Genomic DNA, 22,598 nt, shown 5'->3' with positions numbered 1-22,598 from the left:
CCTAGCCAAGAAGCCTGAAATATAGTACAGTAAACTTTTAGTGGTATAATTTTACAGTTCACTGGGTCGAAAAAAAGCTACTCCCAGTTCTGCTTATCAGCTTGCTATCACATGCCTATGTGGTCACTTCCATTGTGATATTCATATTCAAAAAGTTGCGCTTCCTCTTACAGGTGGTGCTCTCTCCGCACACATTGAACAGTCCCGTGCTCCAGTCCCCTCCTGTCTGCGTGATGGTAGTGACCGTTGTCGTGGTACGTCCCAGTCCTGGCTGTGTAACGACGGGAGAGTCCTCCATCACCACTGTTGCCACTATGGGCATCGCCGTCTCTTCGAGAAGGGACCCGTTGTCACTGTTGGCGTCCTGGAGTGCAAACTCCTTCATGTTGGAGTTTTGCTCTAGATAGTTGTTAACAGAGAGGAAGGGGAAGGGGGGCAACAATAACAATAGAAAGACTCAGAGTTATCACAAGTGTGCAGCCACAGAGACAGTCTTAAGGGAAGGAATGTGGTTTTAAGAGATGACCTGGACTCATTTTGGGCCAGAAACTTAAGGGTGTGTGTGTGTGTGAGAGAGAGAAAGAGAGAGAGAGCAAGAGAGAGAGTGTGTGTGTGTGTGAATAAGCGAGAGAGATGAATGCATGAATGAGAAGTACGTGTAAGTTTAAAAAGTGCTCTCAGATGTGACGGCGGAGCGTCTGTGGTTGGTTGAGCGGAGGAGCTGGAGCTTCTGCACGGGACAGGGGAGCTGGGCACTGGCTACCACAGATAGGGAGAATGCCAGGGATGCCCGCCTGCGGCTGCTCCAGAGAGATAAGCACCCCTCACCCGCCTCCTCCAAGGAGGTAACAGTAGCTTACCAATACAAAAGGGTTTTAAGCACACACACACACACAGACCTCACTCCAAATACAGAGGGTATAAAACCAAACACACACACAGACACAATACTCTCACAGCGTAGATGGTGTTGAACACACACTACTGTATCAATAAAGGTTTTAACCATTTGTCAGAACGCTTCCAACAGAAATTTGACTTTTTAGGTAATTTATAACCTTGACATTTGATGACAGCATTGCCAGTCTGTTCTTCTTACTATTTCAGTGGGTGTCCTCAACTAAGACCATTCAAATCATATGTATTATAATCATTATGCGGGTTTACTGCTCACAAAGAAATGAAATCCTTGAACACATATTGATATCCATGTGTAATCAATCAATGGCTGTATGAGGTTTATGAAGAGTTAGCTTCAGAAAGCTGAAGTCTTAATGGTGTAGGAAAGCAAGTGTCCATCACCTCACTAGAGCACAAGGGCCACATATTCTGATACTGAATCATTTCGGTCCAGATATTAAATCAGTGTACCGGGACTGGTATTACTCAAAAACTCACTGTCAGGGTTTTCCAACTCATCTTAATGAAAAATGAAATAAAAAGTAAACCCTTCAAGGATCGCACTTGGCAGCTATTCTCCAGTGAAATCAGACCATTGCACAGGGTCCAGCCAACACCCAATTTAACAGTGTAAGACTTAAAAGGTCAAAAGGTATTTTACACACCAGGAAATTCAAACAAATAAAGTAATGTCTTGAAACGCATCCAAGTAAAGGTCTCTGTCTGAGACTCATCAATGAAGCCTCATGTCAAAGAGAGTGGCAGCAACCAAGAGGAGTTTTGAAGAAATGTTTCCATGTGTGGGAAACAAACTCACCAGACATTGTGACTCCTGTGTGTCTTCACCAAAGCACTCAGTGAACGGCTGTGTGAAAGACTGCTTTTGCTCAGAGGATATGAGGGGGAACCTCAACACGTACTGTTGTGGTCACCATCTTTAAGCACTTCCTCTCAGTGATAGTCACATCATGCATATGCATGGTGCTGAGCCTATTGAGTTCCTGCGTCTGAAAGCCTGCTGCATAAACGCAATAGAATATAATATATATATATTTTTTTAAATCTCATATCAATACAAAAACATCCTCATTGTTTTTCTTTCAAAAAGATATATAGACCCCCCCGGAATGCAAAAAGGTTTATTATTATTAATCAGAGATGCATCCATGGAGTTTGAGAATGGTACAGTTTCTTTTAATTGTCATCATATACGTATCTGTCCATTGTAGATTATTCATTTATTTGGGGCTGGGGTTAACATACAAATTGTGCAATGACAACTGTGCTTGGAAAATGACAAAAGAACTAAAGAAAAAAAGAAAACGGGAGAGATTAGAGTTCCTGGCAGCAATAAGCAGTGGACTGCTGCTCCAAAGAGTGCAGATTCTGCATAAGCACAGCTAGCTGGCAACCGCTGGGCTAATCTCACTGAATAGAGGCCGTCCGCGCCAAAGCCAGTGAGACTCTCTGAATGGCAAGACACAGTGGACAGTTGATTCCTATTCTCCCCCAATCCCAGTTAGGTGAAAAACAAACAAAATGGACAGAGAGGACAAGGATAACTGTCATTTAACGCATTGTTACAAAATAGATCATAAGAGAGTCCCATGCCGCTGTATCTTATTCAGGTACATCCCGTCCACAAGGAGAGCACCGCCCCCCTCCCCCATGCCTTCACTGAACCAGGTACACCAGCGTGTCCCCAATGTCCACTTTAAGGCCGTTGTCAGTCAGGTGAACCTTCTTGTCCTCCAGGCTGATGTGGAAGGTGGACTTGTCGGAGACCGGCAGCTTGCCCTGCTCCTCGCGGCCCAGGACGGGCACCCGCCGCGGGCCCAGGGCCGGGTCCTCATACCGCATCAGCTTCACCTTGGACAGATCTGAGACAAAGACACAGGAGGAACATTTAAGGACATTGAGCAACATCTTACAGGTGTATGGTTAATTAGGACCAATTGGACTCCGACGTAGATTCCCCATCAGCACATTGTGTTTTTTTTTGCTTCACAACTAGGCAGCACGTCGGTCTTTCTATTATAAAAGGGCAACTGCAGCCCAAATGATCTGTGAGTGGGGGGATGGACAAAACAGGAGTCTGGGCTATGCCACAGCTGCATTTTTCCTCTCTGAACACCACCATGTCTGGAGACATTTGTAAAAAAGAAAAAAGGCTATCTCTCATAAATCATTGGCTTCTACTAAGGCAGACAGGAGCCAGTGAGAGGCTGCAGAGTGCAGTGTGCGATCATGATCAGAGCCGGCTGGACCCAGCAGGGGCAAGGGCGGGGCCGGAGCTCAGGGAGGGGAGGCTCCTCACAGACTCACCTTTGATGAGGCGATTGACCTTGGCCAGCCGACGGATGATGCTGTCCCGGCTGTCTCCCTGGCGGATGTCGATCCGGGTGGTGAAGAGGCCGTTGGCAGGCTGCGGGTTCACCAAGGACACGGCCACGCCAGGCTAATGGAGGTGGGGCGGATGGAGATACATCAGGGGGTTCGTCTGACAGGGCAACGCATCAACAGTGATTTCACCAAAACCACTGTACATAATAAAATAAAGGGTGCATACTCTCTATATAGGATACCTATATATAAAGCATGCATACTCTCTACTAAAGGCAAGATGGAGTGTGCTGGGGGGGGTGCGATGGCATGTATAATTCAGTAATGGGACATTCCACAGACTGCACACTGCAACAGCGTCTCTATCAGTCTATATAAAGACAAAAATATAACCCTAACAGTCCGCAGGCGGATAACAATGAAAGCTGTGGCTAAAATTAGCACAGCTTGTCTCTCGGCACCAGGCTGATTAACCGCCAGCTTCTGAAGAGTACAAAGGTTTTGTGTGTGTGTGTGTGTGTGTGTGTGTGTGTGTGTGTGTGTGTGTGTGTGTGTGTGTGTGTGTGTGTGTGTGTGCGTGTGTGTGCGCGCGCATTCTATTCTGACATTGTCTCCTTTACCTCAGACCTGAAGACGCTGAAAGGCTTCCCCGGGCAACAGTCCTCTCTTATTTTGTCGTCTGCTTCAGAGGCAAACACAAGGTCTATCTGATCCAACTGAAAATGGGTTGAAGAAAGGAGGACAGGGAGGGGCAGAGAGAAAGAGAGTGAAATGGAGAAAGAGAGGGGGAGAGAATGGAGCTTAATTAAATATTAAGTTGCGTGTGATCTACAATGCACGAGTGTTTTGATCGTTTGAGTGTTCTCAGCTGCCGAGGGACATTGGCCCCTGGACACAACAACATTCAAATCATCCTGAAACCTTGCCTTTACCATCCTGCAGTAAATATTTTATATCCAAATCTGTCCAGCTGTATTCAGTATACACAGAACAAACAAAGCCTGGCTGCGGGAGCAACGTGCACAGACACTGCAGGGGGTAGTTCATGTAGGGGCGTGTGGCGGTACCTCCAGTGAGTTCGTCAGATAAACAATGTTCTCCAGGAGAACTGCACGCTCATCAAACTCCAGCTCCAGGTCCAACACGCGAGGGCCGTTCTTCTCCAGGTTTTCCTGAAAATCACACACATACTACTGTTTGAGATAGGTGCTGAGAGAAAGAAATGGTCTTGTACACTTCTGTGCTACCACTTTACCCACATACCCACCCACACCCACACCACCCACCCCACACCCACACACAGCGTGACAGAGACACTCGGGGCGTCAGATAGCCCTTGCTCCTGGAGAAGGAGCAGGGAAGAGAGGTGGGAGAAGAGAGGAGAGGGGAGAAGAGGGAAAGAGAGATAGGAGAGAAAAGAGAGAGAGAGATTTGAGATGGTTGGACAGCAGAAGAGGGATGACGAGAGGAAAAAGGGAAAAAGAGAAACAAGGATAGCTGAGTGGGAGTGAGATCAACAAAAGAGAATGATATATATGCTAGGCAAGCAGAAATGGAGAGACAGAGACAGCGAGAGAGAGGAGTGAAAGCAACAGAAGCAGAAAAGAACATGGTGAAAGATGAGATGGCATGGGTATTAGTGTGGAAGGAAAGAAGTGTATGTGTGGTGTCTGTGTGTCTGTGTGTGTGTAGGGGGTTTGCAAGCTTTGGCAGAGAGATGAGGGGAGAGAGAGAGAGAGAGAGAGAAAGAGAGAGAGAAAGAAAGAGAGAGGGGCTGACACGTTGTCAGTCTCACCTTGATCATGGCAACGAAAGACATGGCCCTCTTCATGTACTTCTTGAGCCTCTGGCATGGCCCCCAGTTCCATTGCAATCACCTTGTTATCAGGCAGGATCCCGTTACTGTTCTGGAGACAGAGGGAGAAAGAGGGGCAGAAATGAGTCGGAGGTGTGCAGCCCAGATACGCAAACTGATGGGAAGTGGTTTACAAGCACACTCTTCCCAGGAAAGAATGAATCATTACACCACTGTACCACATGCCTGACCTAATCAAGGCCATAAGGGTAGGACACCAAATATAGTACAGCCTGGAATACAATATTACAATAATGAAATACGGTACAATAATATCAGGGTTCAAAACAAGCACTGTTTGCCTACGGAAGGCTGGTACCACAGAACAACGCACCTTGTGATAACACATTTATGAGTGGTTTCAGGAGGGCGAGATTGATTGCTGTTTCAGAGTTGCTGGGCAACACTGCCTGTACAACATAGCTGTATGCTCTCATTATCATAATAATCTGCGTGATTGCAGTGTGTCCTTACGTGTCCTAAACACTGTCCCTTTCATAAGGCACAGAGTAGATTTGTTTGTCATTGTGATCAAAATTGTCTGGATGCATATAAACGGTACAACACCTTGTGCTGTGTTACAGTACATTTGATGCACTGTGTTCCATGGAAGTGTTGTGATGTGAGCATGAATGTGTAATATGAATTATTTCCATGCAGGTCATTTTCTATCTGCTGATTTCAGTATGTACTTGCCTTGTGATGCTTGCCCAGCAGAGAGAGGGCGTTTTGCTGCCATGGTGGATAACACTTGGCCACGTACACCGTGCAATGTGAGGGTTTTCCTGGAGGCTTGGAGTCTCCCTTCTGCTCAGTGAAAGAGTGGGAGGTGAGACAGAGAAAGCAGGCATAACAGATTTCAACAGGGCATCAAAGACATTGTTTCTCGGCTCCAGACAGACTTTACAAAGCCTAATTGAGGTGTGGAGTCTGACTTCCGATCAGAAAGGCAAAACAGAAAAATGAGGGCATGAAAAAGATTACAAAGATCAGAGCAGAACTGAAACGCCAAAAGAAATCCACCAAAACTTAAAATCAACATCAGTAGTTCTCTGCCCCAGTGAGGCTATGGTGGCACCATTTGCCATTTGCTCACTTCAAAGTAACCAACCAGAGTCCTGGAAGGGAGAGGAGAGAATCAACTGACTAAAACATCAACCAATCAAGTAGCAGGCAATGGCCCAACGGCATTGTGACACAACTCCAACTACAAGTGGCCCCTCCCCTTCACCTAGGAACGTCAGAGTGGAAGGGTTCTAATTCAGTGCATTACATTACTGTACTGTACATTACTGTGCAGCCATTGATACAGAGTTGAGAAAAGCCCCTCTCAGGCCTGCCACTTCAGAGCATTACATAAGGTCACAGTTTAGCAGGAGAGGCTCAGAGGCTCTTTTAAAAGCTCCGTGCAAATGTACCCGCCTTTCTGCAAAAATCTGGGCACATGTGATGTCATCCACCTTGACAGCTGTCGAGGAGAGTCTCGGTGAGTGACTCGTTCATGATGGCTCACTTGCAGCTCACTCAAAAAAAAAAAGAAACAACTAAATATCTAGGGGAGGGGATGTGTTGTTCAACGTTGCCCTTTGAAAGAGTGTCAAGACAGATGGGGCATTAATATTGGAACGCATTCCTAACAGTAACACATCCACTGAAGAAGGGGGAAACAAGGTGTGTTGAAGCGTTGACACAGTTGCAACACAGCTGCTCTGTGAGACACTGAGTCTCAAAGACAAAAAGCAAACACATATTTAGGGTATTCCCATCGGACCTGGGACAATATATGCATGACATTACAGATGGTCCCTTGAAACAATACAGAACTGGTCAGGTTAAGGTTAGTCGATGTCAACATAGATGAAGGCACTGTTTAGATTTTATTTTCCTGAAAAACCTGAGTCGGTGGACTGGACTGGATACAAAGCACTGACTAACTCAATATTCTAAAAATGTAAAATGGTCATATACTGTATGTGCAAGGGATAACGGAGCCGAGGTGTCTCATTAACTGAAAATATTGGACAAGGCGGTCTGAGACAAAGTTCTCTATGTCTAATATTTTCCTATAACAGGTCCCCTCAAAGGCCGTTATACCCCGGTTGCCACACATGTATTTAGGCATGGATGTATAAACCGCAGAGGAAACATCTGGTTCAGTTTAAAAAGAACCCAAACTGTTTAGTAGTACTTTCTTTAGTCATGGACAACAATAATATTGGTTACAAGCCAGCCAGTGTCTTGCTAGTCGTTTCTAACGATATGCTTGCTAGCTTCTCCAGATAACATGTTATTTAACCTCGGATTTCAAAGAATTTGGCCATTTGGCAAAATGAAAGAATACTTTTATTTAGTTAAATCCTTAGTTTACCTGACTACACTAACTGTATCGTCCTCTATCAATGGGCAGTTTTACAATCAACCCTTTTTTACTATAGTCGTTATAGTTACCATTCAAAGTTTCCAGAGCAATGATATAGCGGGACACCTTCCAGCCAAACAGAAAAGAGTATTTCACATAACCAGGGCATTATGCACAAATAATAGTGATTGATTGAGGTAGTTCAGACACAAAAAAAGACAAATAATATGGAACAAAGAAAAAAGTGCCAGTCTGCAAATCTATCTCCCCAGAACGTTTTCCACAGGGATGACATGACCCAGATATCAGCATATTCTGGTCTAGGTCCTTTCAGAACTTTATCAGTGTATTTTCAAAGAACCAACCAGAACTATTTAAGACAAACACCATCCACTGAACCCTGAGTGCACATGGCGTGCACTGAGAAGTACTGTGGCAAAGCTCAAAGTGTTTTTAGGTGTGATGATAGTACCTTGCTCTTGGGCGGCGCAAGGTAGGCTTTGAGGCGGAGACGCATTTCGTGGGCCGTTTCCATGAGATACTGGGAAGATCGGATCAGAACCTCATCAACTGGACCTGCAACAGGCCAGGAGGCCTTCATCAGGGTGGTGGTCTGGCACAGGAGAGGAGAGCAGGTTTTCATTTAACTGGGATTCCCATTTATTATTCTGAACCTTTCTGCAGAACACATTTATGCTACTTCAAACAGCTTTTTGACACCAAGTTCTACCCTGAAAGGACATATTATGACTGAGTAACTAGCAAGCCTCCTGGAAAGTGATCTCATTAGCACAACTTCATCAGAATCAGTAAACAAACACACACATCAACACAAACATCACCACACACAGACACACAAAGATCACTATGTAACTCGCATATCAACACAAACATCACCACACGGACACACAAAGATCACTATGAAGTGTAGGCCTGACCTTGCCCAGGAGTGACCAAGTGTATTCACACAAGTGTGGGCAGATGGGAGCCAGCAGCAGGGTCTGCCTCTCAATGAACAGGAACACAAGGTCACGGTGCATCCCCTCTATCGCCAGCTCACGGTATTTATCCTTAGCAGCCTGCGTCAGCACAACCATAACAAATAATGATACATGAGTCAACAGTGGCTTAAATATGCGTCTGAGTCAATATGAGTGTAGAGAGGCATTTGCTCACGTCAATTCACATTCACAAATTCACATTTCTAGTAGGGGTGTGCAAAAAAATCGATTCACATTCGTATCGCGATTCAAGTGCTCCTGATTCAGAATCGATTCATAGAATTCCAAAAATCGATTCATATTAAAAAAATATATATATATATACAGCCGCGGAAAAAATTGAGAGACCACTTCAAAATTATCAGTTTCTCTGGTTTTACTATTTATTGGTATGTGTTAAAGTAAAATGTACATTTTAGTTTTATTCTATAACCTACTGGCAACATTCCTACCAAATTTCAAATAAAAATATTGTCATTTAGATCATTTATTTGCAGAAAAATGACAATTGGTCAAAATAGCAAAAAAGATGCAGTGTCTTCAGATCTCGAATAATGCAAAGAAAACAAGCTCATATTCATTTTTAAACTACACAATACTAATGCTTTAACTTAGGAAGAGTTCAGAAATCAATATTTGGTGGAATAACCTTGATTTAAAATCACAACTTTCATGTGTCTTGGCATGCTCTCCACCAGTCTTTCACATTGCCGTTGGGTGACTTTATGCTACTCCTGGCGCAAGAATTCAAGCAGCTCGGCTTCTTTTCATGGCTTGTGACCATCCATCTTCCTCTTGATCACATTTCAGAGTTTTTTTTATGGGATTCAGGTCTCGAAATTGGGCTGGCCATGACAGGGTCCTGATCTGGTGATACTCCATCCACACCTTTACTGGCCTGGCTGTGTGGCATGGAGCATTGCCCTGCTGGAAAAAACACTTCTCAGAGTTGGGGAACATTGTCAGAGCAAAAGGAAGCAAGTTTTTCTTCCGGGACAACGTTGTACTTTGCCTGGCTGAGGTTTGTAAAAGACCATGAGGATTGAACCAAAGCCGACTGGAGGGTCTCCTAGTTCGTCTTCTCTGATGAGTCCAATTTCACAGTAGGTGCAAGACTCTGTGGCTTGTAGGCCTCTCCAGGTCTCCGTCTAACCATCAGACGACCATGTGTTGGGCAAAGCTGAAAATTGGACTCATCAGAGAAGACGAACTAGGAGACCCTCCAGTCCGCTTTGGTTCAATCCTTATGGTGTTTTACAAACCTCAGCCAGGCAAAGTACAACGTTGTCCCGGAAGAAAAACTTGCTTCCTTTTGCTCTGACAATGTTCCCCAACTCTGCGAAGTGTTTTTTCCAGCAGGGCAATGCTCCATGCCACACAGCCAGGCCAGTAAAGGTGTGGATGGAGTATCACCAGATCAGGACCCTGTCATGGCCAGCCCAATTTCGAGACCTGAATCCCATAAAAAAAACTCTGAAATGTGATCAAGAGGAAGATGGATGGTCACAAGCCATGAAAAGAAGCCGAGCTGCTTGAATTCTTGCGCCAGGAGTAGCATAAAGTCACCCAACGGCAATGTGAAAGACTGGTGGAGAGCATGCCAAGACACATGAAAGTTGTGATTTTAAATCAAGGTTATTCCACCAAATATTGATTTCTGAACTCTTCCTAAGTTAAAGCATTAGTATTGTGTAGTTTAAAAATGAATATGAGCTTGTTTTCTTTGCATTATTCGAGATCTGAAGACACTGCATCTTTTTTGCTATTTTGACCAATTGTCATTTTTCTGCAAATAAATGATCTAAATGACAATATTTTTATTTGAAATTTGGTAGGAATGTTGCCAGTAGGTTATAGAATAAAACTAAAATGTACATTTTACTTTAACACATACCAATAAATAGTAAAACCAGAGAAACTGATAATTTTGAAGTGGTCTCTTAATTTTTTCCGCGGCTGTATATATGTCTGAAAATGTCAACAGGCAGCTGGCTGAAAGCACAGAAGTAGTAGGATTACCTTTTATTGGTAACCTTACTGTTACGGTTCATTGTTTTTGAAATAAGAGGCCTGACTTCTATGTTCACAGCAAACTTGAAAAAAGAAAATATTAAGCCATGGTTTAACTGCACTATAGGCTCTGAAATGTGCACTTTATAATTGTATTTTGTACCGCCCTGTTTGGCAATGTTATTTTTCAATAAAATAAAACATTAGATAAAGCAAGACAATCCACTTTTCCATGATAAGAGCATTAAAATAAAATTTGCAATTAATTAATTTGCGATTAATCGCGATTCATTTTGAGTTAACTATGACAAAAATGTGATTAATCGCGATTAAATATTTTAATCGTTTGACAGCACTAACATTTACATACTGTGAATCAATTTTTTTTAATCGAGAATCGGTTTTTTAATCGAAAATCGATCGAATCGTGAGCCTAAAAATCGGTATCGAATCGAATCGTAACATTTTCTGAATCGTGCACCCCTAATTTCTAGCATTAAGTTTAATTTAGTAGAAATTAGTATAAATACTTAAAACAGACTCTTTTAACTCTTTGGGTGAAGGGAATATGTGACCAGGGCTTTAGAACTGAGAAGGTTCACCTGAAACTCAAAGAAGCCAGTCTTCAGGGCCTCCTTGTACATCATTCTCTCATAGTGTTGCTCTGTACGCAGGATCCCAGCATTTATCTCACTTAAACACACAGACAAGATGGAGGATACAGCATTAAACATGAGCCACCATTATGACGGCGTGGTTTCCATTTACACATTTCCATTCAGCCAACACCAGATGTTTAGAACACAAGGTCTAAAATTCACAATGTCAATAAAATCGAGCTACAGGAGGCACATGTTGTACAGTGAAGGAGTGCTCTTATGGATCCTGGGTACAGCATGCGGCATGTAGGCCAGTAGTGCGCTGTTGTGTATCCTGCCACCCTTGCTATCCTTGTATGACTAAAATTTGCATGCACCATGACAGCCAACCAAAACTCCCATACACCTTGCCAGGCAGCCACTCCCTCTCCTTCTAGATCATATTACCATATTACCTACTGGTGATCGTTTACCTACATTTCTCTCTTTATCTGTTTATCAAATTCATGTGTACTAACCAAATGTTCTCTCTCTAACAACGTGACCTTTGCTCGCAAATGCTGATGGCTGTGAAAACATTGTTCCTCATCACCATATCCATTAACTTCGGATGTTAGGCTGCCGAAACCCACTGTGGGATGCTGCCAGTCTCTCCACCTTATCTACTTGCAGAAACCCTTGGCCTACACCTACCCAACCCCACCAGTCATGCACTTATACCACCCCCTACTCTGTGCTAGCCTTTACCTCCAATGTAAATAAGACATATAAGACTTGAGTCTTAGGCTTAGGCAACCCTGATCCCCATGATCTCTCAGTACCTGGCAAACACGCGGTCATTGAAGGAGTCGGCTGATCCGAGGCGCAGGTTGTTCTGGTTGGCGATCATCTCCTTCACCCACTCCACCCAGGTGTAGAGTCGCAGGATGCCAGCGTCAGCCATGGCCTCCACAAAGTTGGCATCTTCTACTGTGTCACCAGCATCTGCCAGGGCCATCCTCATACCTGCCCCAGACATACATTTTTACATACTGATGGAAGAAGATGTGTACCTGTACTGTACAGGAGGAAAGCATAAATACTGTATAAATGACGCATTGGACATGAACTGCCAAAGAGTACATTTAGACATTGCACAAAATATCCCAAATGCTAATAAAAAAGGGAAAGCAGTGGGTTCATTGTTAAGGTAGACCCACTTACTCCTGAATACCCAGAAGAAGCATAGCCTGAAGCATACAACCCACTCACAATGACAATTTGTCAGCAGCACAGAATACATGCGTTCGGTGCATCACACACACACACACACACACTTCCTAGAGGCCGCTTCTCGGTAGGAGCCTAATCCAGACCCAACCAAACACACCAACGCTACAACCCCTTAATGCCTTCGGTGAAAATGGATACAGGACTTGGGGACTACTTTTGTGTGATAATTACTGTGTTCAATGGCTTGCTCGAGGTGTTCGAGATAATGCTTGAGTTCTGCCTAATGTGTTGAAAGGCCTACAAGGAGTATGTAACATTCAGAACTGCCCTCATTTAGTTAACATATTCATAACTTTAAGCGATATGCTTAATCAGCAGCCCGGTCTTCCAAGAACAGAACCACTGACATCTTTAAATAACCCTCTGACGATAGTAGAATCACTTGAATGTGGGCCACCAAGTAGCTTAAAGGTGCAGTCTGCGAATCTAATCACTTTTTGTCAAATTCAGCTAATTGCTCCTCATGGTCCTCTAGCTGTCAGTTCAACTAAACTGAACTTCGGTGTTCATACACAGTCCTGGATCTGAAGCGAAACAAACATGGTGGCTCGGACCGAACCATAAATCATTTCAGCTAATCAAAATGTTTCTTCAGGGGCATGAAAGGGAGGGATGTAACCTGATTGTCTGTTGAGCTCAAATATAAACAACCTTGTGCCAGAGTCAAAGACCTCACCTTAAACACTTAATGGCTGAGCAATAGAAGATCACCCCACATACCATCAGAGTGAAAGTATGACCCTACGATCGCTCAACGACCAAATAAAAAAGAAAGTAAGCTCTAAGGAAGTATGCTCATGGTGGATGTATCAGGGAGGCCCATGACTGTGTGAGGGCAGGGCCAGCTCGTTGGCTGCTGCTGGTTCTCTCACCGTCTGCTGAGAACTTGCTGACCGCCTGGCTCAAGGTGAGGAAGTTTCCAGTTGACTTTGACATCTGAGGAACACATAAATCAGTTTAATAAACAGACAGACACACACAGACAGAGAAAACAAACAATCCCACATCAAACAAAGCATACAATGATGAATACAAATGATACAAAAGAATAAATTAATGAATTAATGAATAAACAAACAAAAAAACTAAGTAAAATCATGTACTACCTTCTCGGAGTTAAGCAAGAGGTGTCCATTAGCTCTAACAGCCTGGGGCCACTTCTGACTGTTAAACAGAGAAGGAAAGACGCTCAGTGGAAGCTCAAAGCATTTAGCCAAAGGGCTAAACAGACACACACTAAACACATCTGTCAGTTGGAGCCATCGCTTTGGAAAAGGTCAACTGACTTACGGGAAAAAGTAGGCCTTTTCATTCCATAAGTACAGACAGAGGATGGAAAATGCATCACACACTCTCTCTCTCTCTCTCTCACACACACACACACACACACACACACACACACACACACACACACACAAACACTTTTAAAAGCCGAGACAGGCTGATCGGTCATATCTGTTACACACACACCCACACACACACACAGAGAGTCTGATTTCTCAGGCTAGAAAGAGGTCATCTATTTCCCAAATTAGAGCACCTTAAAAGCTATGTTAAGTCATTAAAAGGGAGTTCTGGGTGTGTGGGTAGATTTGTTTCAATAGAAGTGAAGATGGACTAGTCTTCAGTATGACCTCAAATCGTCTGCCGGAGAAAAAAAAAGCTCTCAGGAGGCCACTGTCTAACCACTCCTGCCTCCAATGTCTAACCACTTCTGCCTCCAATGTCAAACCCCAACCGGTGCTAGGAAAGCACACTGTTCCACAATCTATCTTAATTGGGGGCTTTGGTCATAGCCTTTGAGAAATCACAACTGACTGAAACGTTTGCCAGCAGACATCCACTCCACACAACACAGGTTGCGTTCTCAGAATACATAAGAGAGCTTCAAAACAAACAATGCATCACGATTAGGGGTTAGACCAACCTTCCTGACTCTCAGGCTAGCATGAAGTATCATTTTTCTTTCAAACAGTTTTTACAAATAATACAGCAGGAGTAATATCAACGACATCCAGTACTCTATTATATACAGGCGTATCCCAGTGTGTGGTTTGCCCTGAAGAACCAAGGACAAGAGTCTATGGTTACTATGGTTACTATCCCTCTGAATAGGAGGCAATCCTGCTTCCGTTTTGTTTGTCTTTACAGGATAAGGCTATGTGGTTGATCAGACAGCCTGACGACGGGTTGGGCATCTGGGCCTTTTGACAGTGCGTGTGTTCGTGCGTGTGTATTGAGTGTGCGCGTGTGTGCGTGCGTGCGTGCTTGCATGAGTGCGTGCGTGCGTGCGTGCGTGTGTGTGTGTGCACGAGCTTATATTATAGTCTGTTTATAACATACCTGTCATTGGGCCACATGGCTACATGGTTGTACAAGTAGTATGACAAGTGGTTGGGCACCAGGTCCTTCCCAGACACACGGACGTCCACAGGGTACCAATACTCAAACTCCCGCCGCAGCTTCTGAAGATGCTCCTTGGGAATGCCCGTTTTGGGGATGGGGGAATTTTTGAAGAAGATGAAGTCCCAAACTTCCCTGGTCATCTGCTCAGGCCTACATTACAAAAAAAAAAGAAAAATTGATAATACAAAAATAAATTATAATAATATCAGACATCAAAAGAATCTCTAAATCTCTAAACTGTGTTTGTGATTTGCATTTTAAAGAGTCTGTTTCATCACTACATAATGCTTTACAATTCGACAGTGACACTCTCTCATGCATAAAACAGTGATTGTGTTTAGTTAAGAGAGAGCTGAAGGGGACTTTGGGATTTTTCAACCTATATTTAGATATTTTTGGGTCAAAATGTTTACTATAGACATTGGACAATGAACGATCAAAAAACAGTGCAGTATTGAGTTACAATGCCTAAACTGGCAACCACAAAATGGCTAAACAATGCGATCCTATGGAGCAAGCATGCACGACAGAGTAAACCGCTTGTTTTCGCCACCGACCGGTTTATTTTGACGTGCATGCTTAGGATTACATTGTAAAGCTGTTTTGCGGTTGCCGGTTTTAGCATTCTAACTTGCTTTCGATTGTTGATTGTCCCTATTAAAACATTGGACTCAACAACATCTAAAAATTGGGCCCAGGTTGAAATATCCTGGAGTTTCCATTTAAGCAAGAAGGCTTGTTGTGAGTGTTAGAGGGGTGGGGTGTGTCTGGGCATGTGGGGACATGCCTGATGCCCAGGGGAGAGGGTCCTTGCCCGCTGAGGACCCCTCCCTGGAGGAAGTGTGCCACCGTGTAGTAGGCCATGTAGATGGTGGAGTCTGACAGTGACTCAATCAGCCACTGTTCGTCCCACGGCAACCGGGTTCCTATGGCAACAGAGACAAAGGACTGTAAAAACAGGGACAGGGGAGGGGGGGAACCACTTTCTGGTGCTCTCCAGGTGAATCGCTAATGCAAGCCATTAGGGCTCTTTTGAAAACAGTAACAACACAAAAACAAACAACAGCTCTTAGCATGGATGAACAGAAGGAATAATAATTATTCTTCTCAGTAACTTCATCATAACTAACTGCTTTACCCTCATGCGATGACAGTGATCATTTTAATGGGGCATCAAAAGAAAACAAATGGAGTAAACTTCATATGGACTCCTCAACAGAGAAGGCTCGCACTGGCTTTTTACAAGATGGTGATTCACTAACGCCCGACTCACATTGTTGCGTTGGAAGGCGTTGATGCGTCAGGGTTAACGCATCCCCATTCACTTTGTAAGGGGTGACGTCATCCTTTGCCGAACTGAATTGTGGCTCCGTTTGGTTCGCGTGCGTTGCGTTTCATGCTTTGCTTGCGGCAAGAGTTGAAGAAGGTTGAACTTTTCGAGAGGCAATGCATGCGTCAGCCAATCATATTGCCTTTCATGCATAACTGACAGCACAGGCGCTAGCCAATCATATCCCGTATATGCTCAAGTCTACAGAGCGGCAAACGCAAAAAAAAAGATGGCTGCCAAACTCCGTAGATGGTCGTATTTGTACCTACAAGTTGGTTGTTTGACTTTTTTTTGGTTAGATTTTTTAAAAGTTACCGAGAAATAGACACTGTACAATGTAAAAACTCCTTTATTGTAACTGAAAAATACGTATCATAGGATTTGCGAGGTTTCTGAGCACCCTGTCTAATGATAGCATGCTACTACTGAAAGGGGAAAAGCTTGATAGTGACTTGATTAGTTTGATGACCTGTCAATCTCACTATAATGTCTCCGGTATCAACAGAACCCCATGCGCCAGACTCCTCCTCTGCCTTCCGTTGGATCAACGCATTCCAACGCAACAATGTGAGTCGGGCGTAAATACAACAGGCTGAGGAACTGCTGAATGAGATCATGGCCGAGATGAGAGGCCTCTAGAGGTGCAGCCAAACGTACCGAGACCGTAGGTGCGGGAGCAAGCGTGTTCCTGGAGCCAGGCTAGTGTGGCCTCAAAGTTCTTTCGGGTCTCATCACAGAACCTTCAATCAATGTCATGGAAACACAGAGGTTCTTTAATGTCACAAAAACACAGAAAACTCAATCTATGAGAGCATTGTTGCCAACACATTAATTGAAAAAAAAAAAAAATCAAGAGCTGACTCACGTCTCCATTGGCTTCAAACAATTCATAGCCTGCTGCTTCCACTCCTCATTACCATAATCAAGATACCTGAGACAGACACAGACAGACAGACAGACACACCCCGTCACCAAGTGGGCCATCACTTGTGTCCACATTTACTACAGTCCCAATACATACTCTGTAGCATTGTTTTTTTAACCAACCTCATAACAATGTCACAGGTTTGCAGAAAATGTGCAGATATGCGCATTTCACTGTAAAAAATACAACCTCTCAAACACACACACACACACTTACCATTGGTCACAGAGCGCCACCACACATTCGTCTGCTGAACGTGACATCACCTGCTTCTCTGGCTCCATGTAGATCAAGGCCTCACCCTATGGGGGGTGAATAAAGATGAATTCCCTGACACACAGCCAACATGAGGATATCCACAGGAATTTCAGGATCTGGCCATGAAAGTGATAGTTGCGACCAAGTATCTGAATTTGCAGCGAGAATCCTCAAAAATTGCGGTAGTTTTGAGTTAAATAAAGTCAACTGCAAATAATGCTTTTGCTTTTTTGGGGGGAAATATTAAGAGAGTACTGCAAAGTGGAAACCCTTGAATTGCCAACGCATTGCAATATCGCACAATCCTGAAGGGAACGCTTAATGTAAACTCTCATACCTTCTCAACCATCATCTTCTGGATTGGCTTCTTCACATCCTGGACCTTCTGTCCCTTGTATCCCTCCACCAGCATAATCTACGGCAGAAGACACATCATTTCCTTTATGATCCCAAATAACCAAATAAAAACAGCAATCGTCCCCATGACTGAGACTGGGTCTCACCCCCTCATAGAAGCCCTTGAGGTAGACCCTCTCCTTGGCCTCGGCCAACTTCTCCCTGTCGTTCTGACTCTGGATCTTCAGTTCATCGACGACCAGCGGAGCAGACAGGTCACCGTACCCAGGGATTTCAATGATGGGAACCTTAGGGGGCAGAATAAAAACTCTCTCAAAATATCCTTTTCTGATTTTAAAAAGGTCTTTGTACATAAAACGAAATCTCGTGTTGTTTTGGACACAGGCTGCAAGACATAACAGCGTTGGTATAGATAAGTTGTGACATAAGGGAAACTGAGCATGGCCAAACAAATCTCAAAAGGTTTACAGTCCTCAAGTGCCCTCTGTTTGCATATAACAGAAGATGGTCTTAATGAACAAAACAGGTGAGTTCAGGCGGAAGGTCCTAAATGATCTCTGCACTGTGTCTATGCTAGCAGGGCAAACAGCACAGGCTTTACTTCCTAATTACTTGTAATAGAATAAATGAATAATGGAATAACAGTTTCAGCTTACTAGGATAATATATAATACAAAAGACTATTAAAGATGGCTAGCATTACATTGTTTATATCTGCTTACCGGTTCAAAAGGTAGGACCATCTTGTCTTCAATTCCATACTTTTCTCTCAATGCCTAAAACACACAGAGAGTTTGTTGCAATAATTGCTAATTAAGCCTGCTGAATAGTGCAGAAAAAAAATACAGCGGTTTCAACCATGATACCATGATATATATATTTTTTTACACACAAGTACGTCTGAAAAGTTTCACAGATAATAACACTGCATAGCTATATGTTGATGACATGTGCAAGCCTCAACTTAGAAGAATCATTCATTGAATTTGAGCAAAGAGGAAAAGGGGTGTGTCTGTCTGGCAGGACGGTCACCTGTTTCTTTTTTAGGTCTCTCAGGGCGGCGATGTCATCAGGAGCATCAGATGGAACACTGGTGACAATTCCTGTGCCTGAGGTAAACCAAGGTCAAGGTCACCTTTTAAATGTCATACACACAAATTATCCCAACCACAGCTGCAAACACTGAAAGTATGAGCATGCCCTGGGCCATTTACCTCCAGATTATACTTAGCTTCTTAACACAAATGGCAAATGCCATTGAAAATGAGCTAGAAAGAAATCTGACAGTTCTGATATAAATCTGAAGTAAAAAAACAACAAAGAAAACAAAACAGCAACCCTGAAGCAAGCTGGAAAAAAAAGTCATAGTGATGACTCACTGTTGGGAAGATGGCATATCAGAGTGGTGGTTAGTTTGCCTGGGGCCCTACATCTGCAAGCCATTTTCATACTGCAACTTGGCCATGTTTACTGTACTCCCTGATGACTAATGCCATCATCCTCCACATGCCTCCTTTACCACCCTCCTTTAGCTGCATCTGTGGTGCCTCTCTCGTATGAGAATAGTGATGCAGTGGATATGCAAGAAGGTGGATCAGACAGCTACCCTAGGGGTATCCTGGGTAATGTGCCTAAAAATGATGCAAATACCCAAAGGTTGTATGTATTGTGTTACTCCTTTGCATGTGGCTGATCTATTATGTGCAGCAATGCAACAAGAAGGAGTAAGAGTATGTATGTATATGTGTGTGTATGTGTGTTTGTGTGTGTGTGTATGTGTGCATTTGTGCATGAATGTACAGTATACTGTGTGTGTTAGTGACGGAGAGGAAGACAGGGAGAAAGAGGGAGATGAGGTGAGGGGAAGTGTATCTGTACCTTTGTCCTCTTTGATGGTGAGCATGGGCAGAGCGTAGATGACCTTGTAAGACGTGAGCGGAGCACTGAGAGAACTTCCCAGAATATCCTGCAGACAACCAACCGTGGGGTCAGGGCACGTCATCTCCGCTCAAAAACAAAAAACAAACCCCAACAGCCATGGTCCTCTCAAAACAGATCATACAACCCTTACTAACCTGACCCAGGAGCTCCATGGCGACGGGCACAACTCCGTTCTCTCTGGTGAAGCCCTGGTACGCCATGTTCCTGGCGGATCTCAGTGTGGAGATGAACATCTCCCCACTGGCCGTCTCAAAGGCCACATACTTCATGTCAGGCCGCACCCAGCAGTTTGTCTGGCCAAACATGGTCTCCGGCCGGAGGGTCGCTGCCACCAGGAAGATATTCTTACCTTTGAGGGCACTAAAACGAGGACAGGTGAATTAGGCCGCACTGCTTAAGTTGTGAAATCATATACATTGCAAATGAATTATAATTCTGGTTAAATATAGACGATAAGCACCATAAAGTTTGAAACTTTGAAAAAAAAAAGGAACAAACTCATGAACATAAAACTCAGAGGACACACACCTAAGTTTTGCTGGGAGAGGATCAACCACCTTCATCTTAATCAGCGTGTACTCCTGTGGAGCCACTCCCTATGGTGGAGTAAAGACAAAACATTTAAAGATTTGCTCATGTACAACATAAATGAAAACATCCATCTGTTTAACAAATCAACAACTCACCTCTCCTGTCTGTCTGTCATGGTCCATACATGGCTGACCATCTTTGGGTGAGTAGATAGTGTATCTGTAGAATGAAACAATAAAGAATGTAAAATGTGTGCAACAGGAAGACATAAACATATACTGTTTAAGGACAGGGGCAAAATAGCTACCTCTTCCCAAACTTGATCTTTTTCCTCTCTTTTAAAGTCATGAAGTGCCACCTCACAAAGGAGTCATAGAAAGGATTCACGTCGGTCGTTATGAATGAGCGACGCCAGTCCACCTAAAACACATCACCACATATTGGCACATGTTAAAAGGAACAATTCATTACTATATGTCTTTCTTGAATGTCACATTCATTTGTCTAAACAAAGGTGACAATTTTGTCAGAGTTACAAATAATGAGTACAAAATGAAATGAGAGATGAGAACGTGGTAGGTAATGTAAATATTTAAATCATTTTCAGTAGAAGTTTGCAAAATATTGATATACTTGTAATCAATGTCACTCAGAATATATATATTTTTTTTAGCCATTTGAGGTTTTTTCCCCCGTACCTTAACTCCCATCATCTGCAGGTCCTTCACGGCGAGGGGTGGGAAGTACTCCAGCCAGTGCTCAGCATCAGCGAACTTGACGATCTCCACATCGCCCAGCCCCAGGGATTTCATGATGTCCCACTGGAACTTGGAGCTGCCAGCCTTGGCTATTGCTTTGCTCTGACACCAACACAGAAAGAAAATGTCAGTACTGCAACAAGGAGCGTGTTCCATGGAGTAGAGGGTTTATTTGTGCTCAACCTGTAACTGTACAGCACTATCCACCCCACCACAAGGTGATGCTGTCAAGAGGTGTAATATTGAGCAATTCTCACTTTTTTCCCTTTAGACTTGTCCTTAATTATGAATTCATCGGTCACTTGGGGCTTCTCTTCTTGCTCTTCCTCCTCATCAGGAAACTGGGGCGGGTTCCCATACAGCTCCATCTCTCTCTTCAGTTTGTCTGCACAGGCCTATTTGGGTAATACAACATCAGACACTTAAAGTAAAACACCTTCCCTACCTAACAAGACCTAATATAATACCTAATATCACTTAAATACATGGTATAATGGCACAATGACTTGTTAGCTTGTCATTCTTGACAAATTTGATCTCATTAAAGCAACAAGCTCACCTTGATCGGCATCCCAGTGCAGTGAAGTCCAAAAGGAAACAGGCATTGTTTACCTTTCAAGCGCTGGTATCCAACAGCAAACTATGTAATATCAGCCAAGAGTGATACAAAAAGTTAGCAAACTATGCTTGTATTCACAGTGTATTTGTGCAGAATATGTGAATGTAAATGAGAAAAGACCTCACTTCACACTTAGAGAGGCAGAATGTGTGTCCCAGATGTAATCTTCCATTCATGTAAGGGTATGGAAAGGTGACAAAGTATTTCTTCTTCCTGAAAATGACAAACCAAGAAAGCTCAGACACCACTTTTTTTTTCATCCAATAAGACTATGCCATTTAACTGGTTAAAAACTCACTCTTTACACTCCCCTAGTGTAGTCGGGGCGTTGCTTTCAAATACTTTCGCTTCATTCCATTTGTGCTGAATTTCTTCCTCGATCTTTCTCAGATAATCGAGTTTAGCAGTTCCTTTTCGTTCCTGCAAACAAGTACAACCACTGAAGGCATTGACAACTTACCACAACTTGGCCACTATTCAAAAGCAACAATAGCTGATGCAATGCATTGGCAATAGTAAATAATCCCATTTACCAGCTTATAGCACTTCAGGAAGAATAAAAGCGGTATATAACACAGTTCGCTTGTTTATGTCGAGATAGTATTCTAGTGAGCAATAACGATTGATTGTAATGACAGCTGGTTCGTTGAAGCCTTTCCAATCAAGCTGACAGATGAGTTAACTAGCTGTAACAGATGTATTCGAGCAAAAAGTGCAGCATTGTAAAAGCCAGTAATACCCAAAACTCAAAACTTACAAAGTAAGAGCAAATCCAAAATCATAATCGCTAACACAACCTTAAAGAACGGCAACAATACCGGCATGGTCCCATTGCCTTAGCTAGCAAACGTTAGCGTCATCTTGCTAGCCGGCTGACATTAGTGTCCACAAGTCTTCTGCAGGCTAAACAACTTCTGTAGGTCTGTGTTCCTTATACAAGCCAAATCGGTGTTCAAATTCTGTTCTAACAGAGAGATATCATACTCACCGTCATTTTAAGAAAACTTTGAAGACCAAATCTGGCGAACCTCAATGAAACCCCACGCTTCCTTGGCACTGGGCTACGTAGCTATCGCGAGAGGCGACGTGGTGGTACAGCTCATCACATACTTAGCATTATGGGAATGTTTCCCC

General features: G+C 43.5%; 2 protein-coding genes across 2 annotated transcripts in view; both read right to left on the bottom strand.

The window, feature by feature from the left end:
* plac8l1 (PLAC8 like 1) overlaps window positions 1-394 on the bottom strand; it is a gene marked incomplete at its 3' end in the record, with an annotated part of 1,646 nt that extends 1,252 nt beyond the window's left edge. Inside the window, exon 1 of the mRNA XM_080850870.1 lies at window positions 172-394. Coding sequence (XP_080706996.1) covers window positions 172-385 — 214 coding nt within the window. The 5' untranslated portion in view covers window positions 386-394. The remainder of the gene's footprint in view (window positions 1-171) is intronic.
* Window positions 395-2,069: 1,675 nt separating this feature from the next.
* On the bottom strand, window positions 2,070-22,528 carry lars1b (leucyl-tRNA synthetase 1b). The gene is given in 33 exon segments (XM_080850794.1): window positions 2,070-2,780; window positions 3,226-3,358; window positions 3,864-3,959; window positions 4,311-4,415; window positions 5,039-5,086; window positions 5,088-5,150; window positions 5,795-5,905; window positions 7,930-8,070; window positions 8,396-8,536; window positions 11,071-11,161; window positions 11,889-12,072; window positions 13,212-13,275; window positions 13,446-13,503; window positions 14,683-14,895; window positions 15,533-15,671; window positions 16,733-16,815; window positions 16,941-17,006; window positions 17,217-17,302; window positions 17,596-17,673; window positions 17,762-17,902; window positions 18,338-18,391; window positions 18,648-18,724; window positions 19,494-19,581; window positions 19,691-19,916; window positions 20,085-20,152; window positions 20,243-20,306; window positions 20,395-20,507; window positions 20,786-20,947; window positions 21,103-21,240; window positions 21,405-21,485; window positions 21,590-21,677; window positions 21,763-21,884; window positions 22,453-22,528. Coding segments are annotated over 33 exon segments (3,534 nt in total). The 5' UTR covers window positions 22,459-22,528; the 3' UTR covers window positions 2,070-2,574.
* Between the last annotated feature and the right edge of the window lie 70 nt (window positions 22,529-22,598).

Source organism: Sprattus sprattus (assembly GCF_963457725.1).
Source record: "Sprattus sprattus genome assembly, chromosome: 1".
Taxonomy (NCBI): Eukaryota; Metazoa; Chordata; class Actinopteri; order Clupeiformes; family Clupeidae; genus Sprattus; species Sprattus sprattus.
Note: the sequence above shows the minus strand (reverse complement) of the source record. Positions and strands in the feature narration are given on the sequence as shown.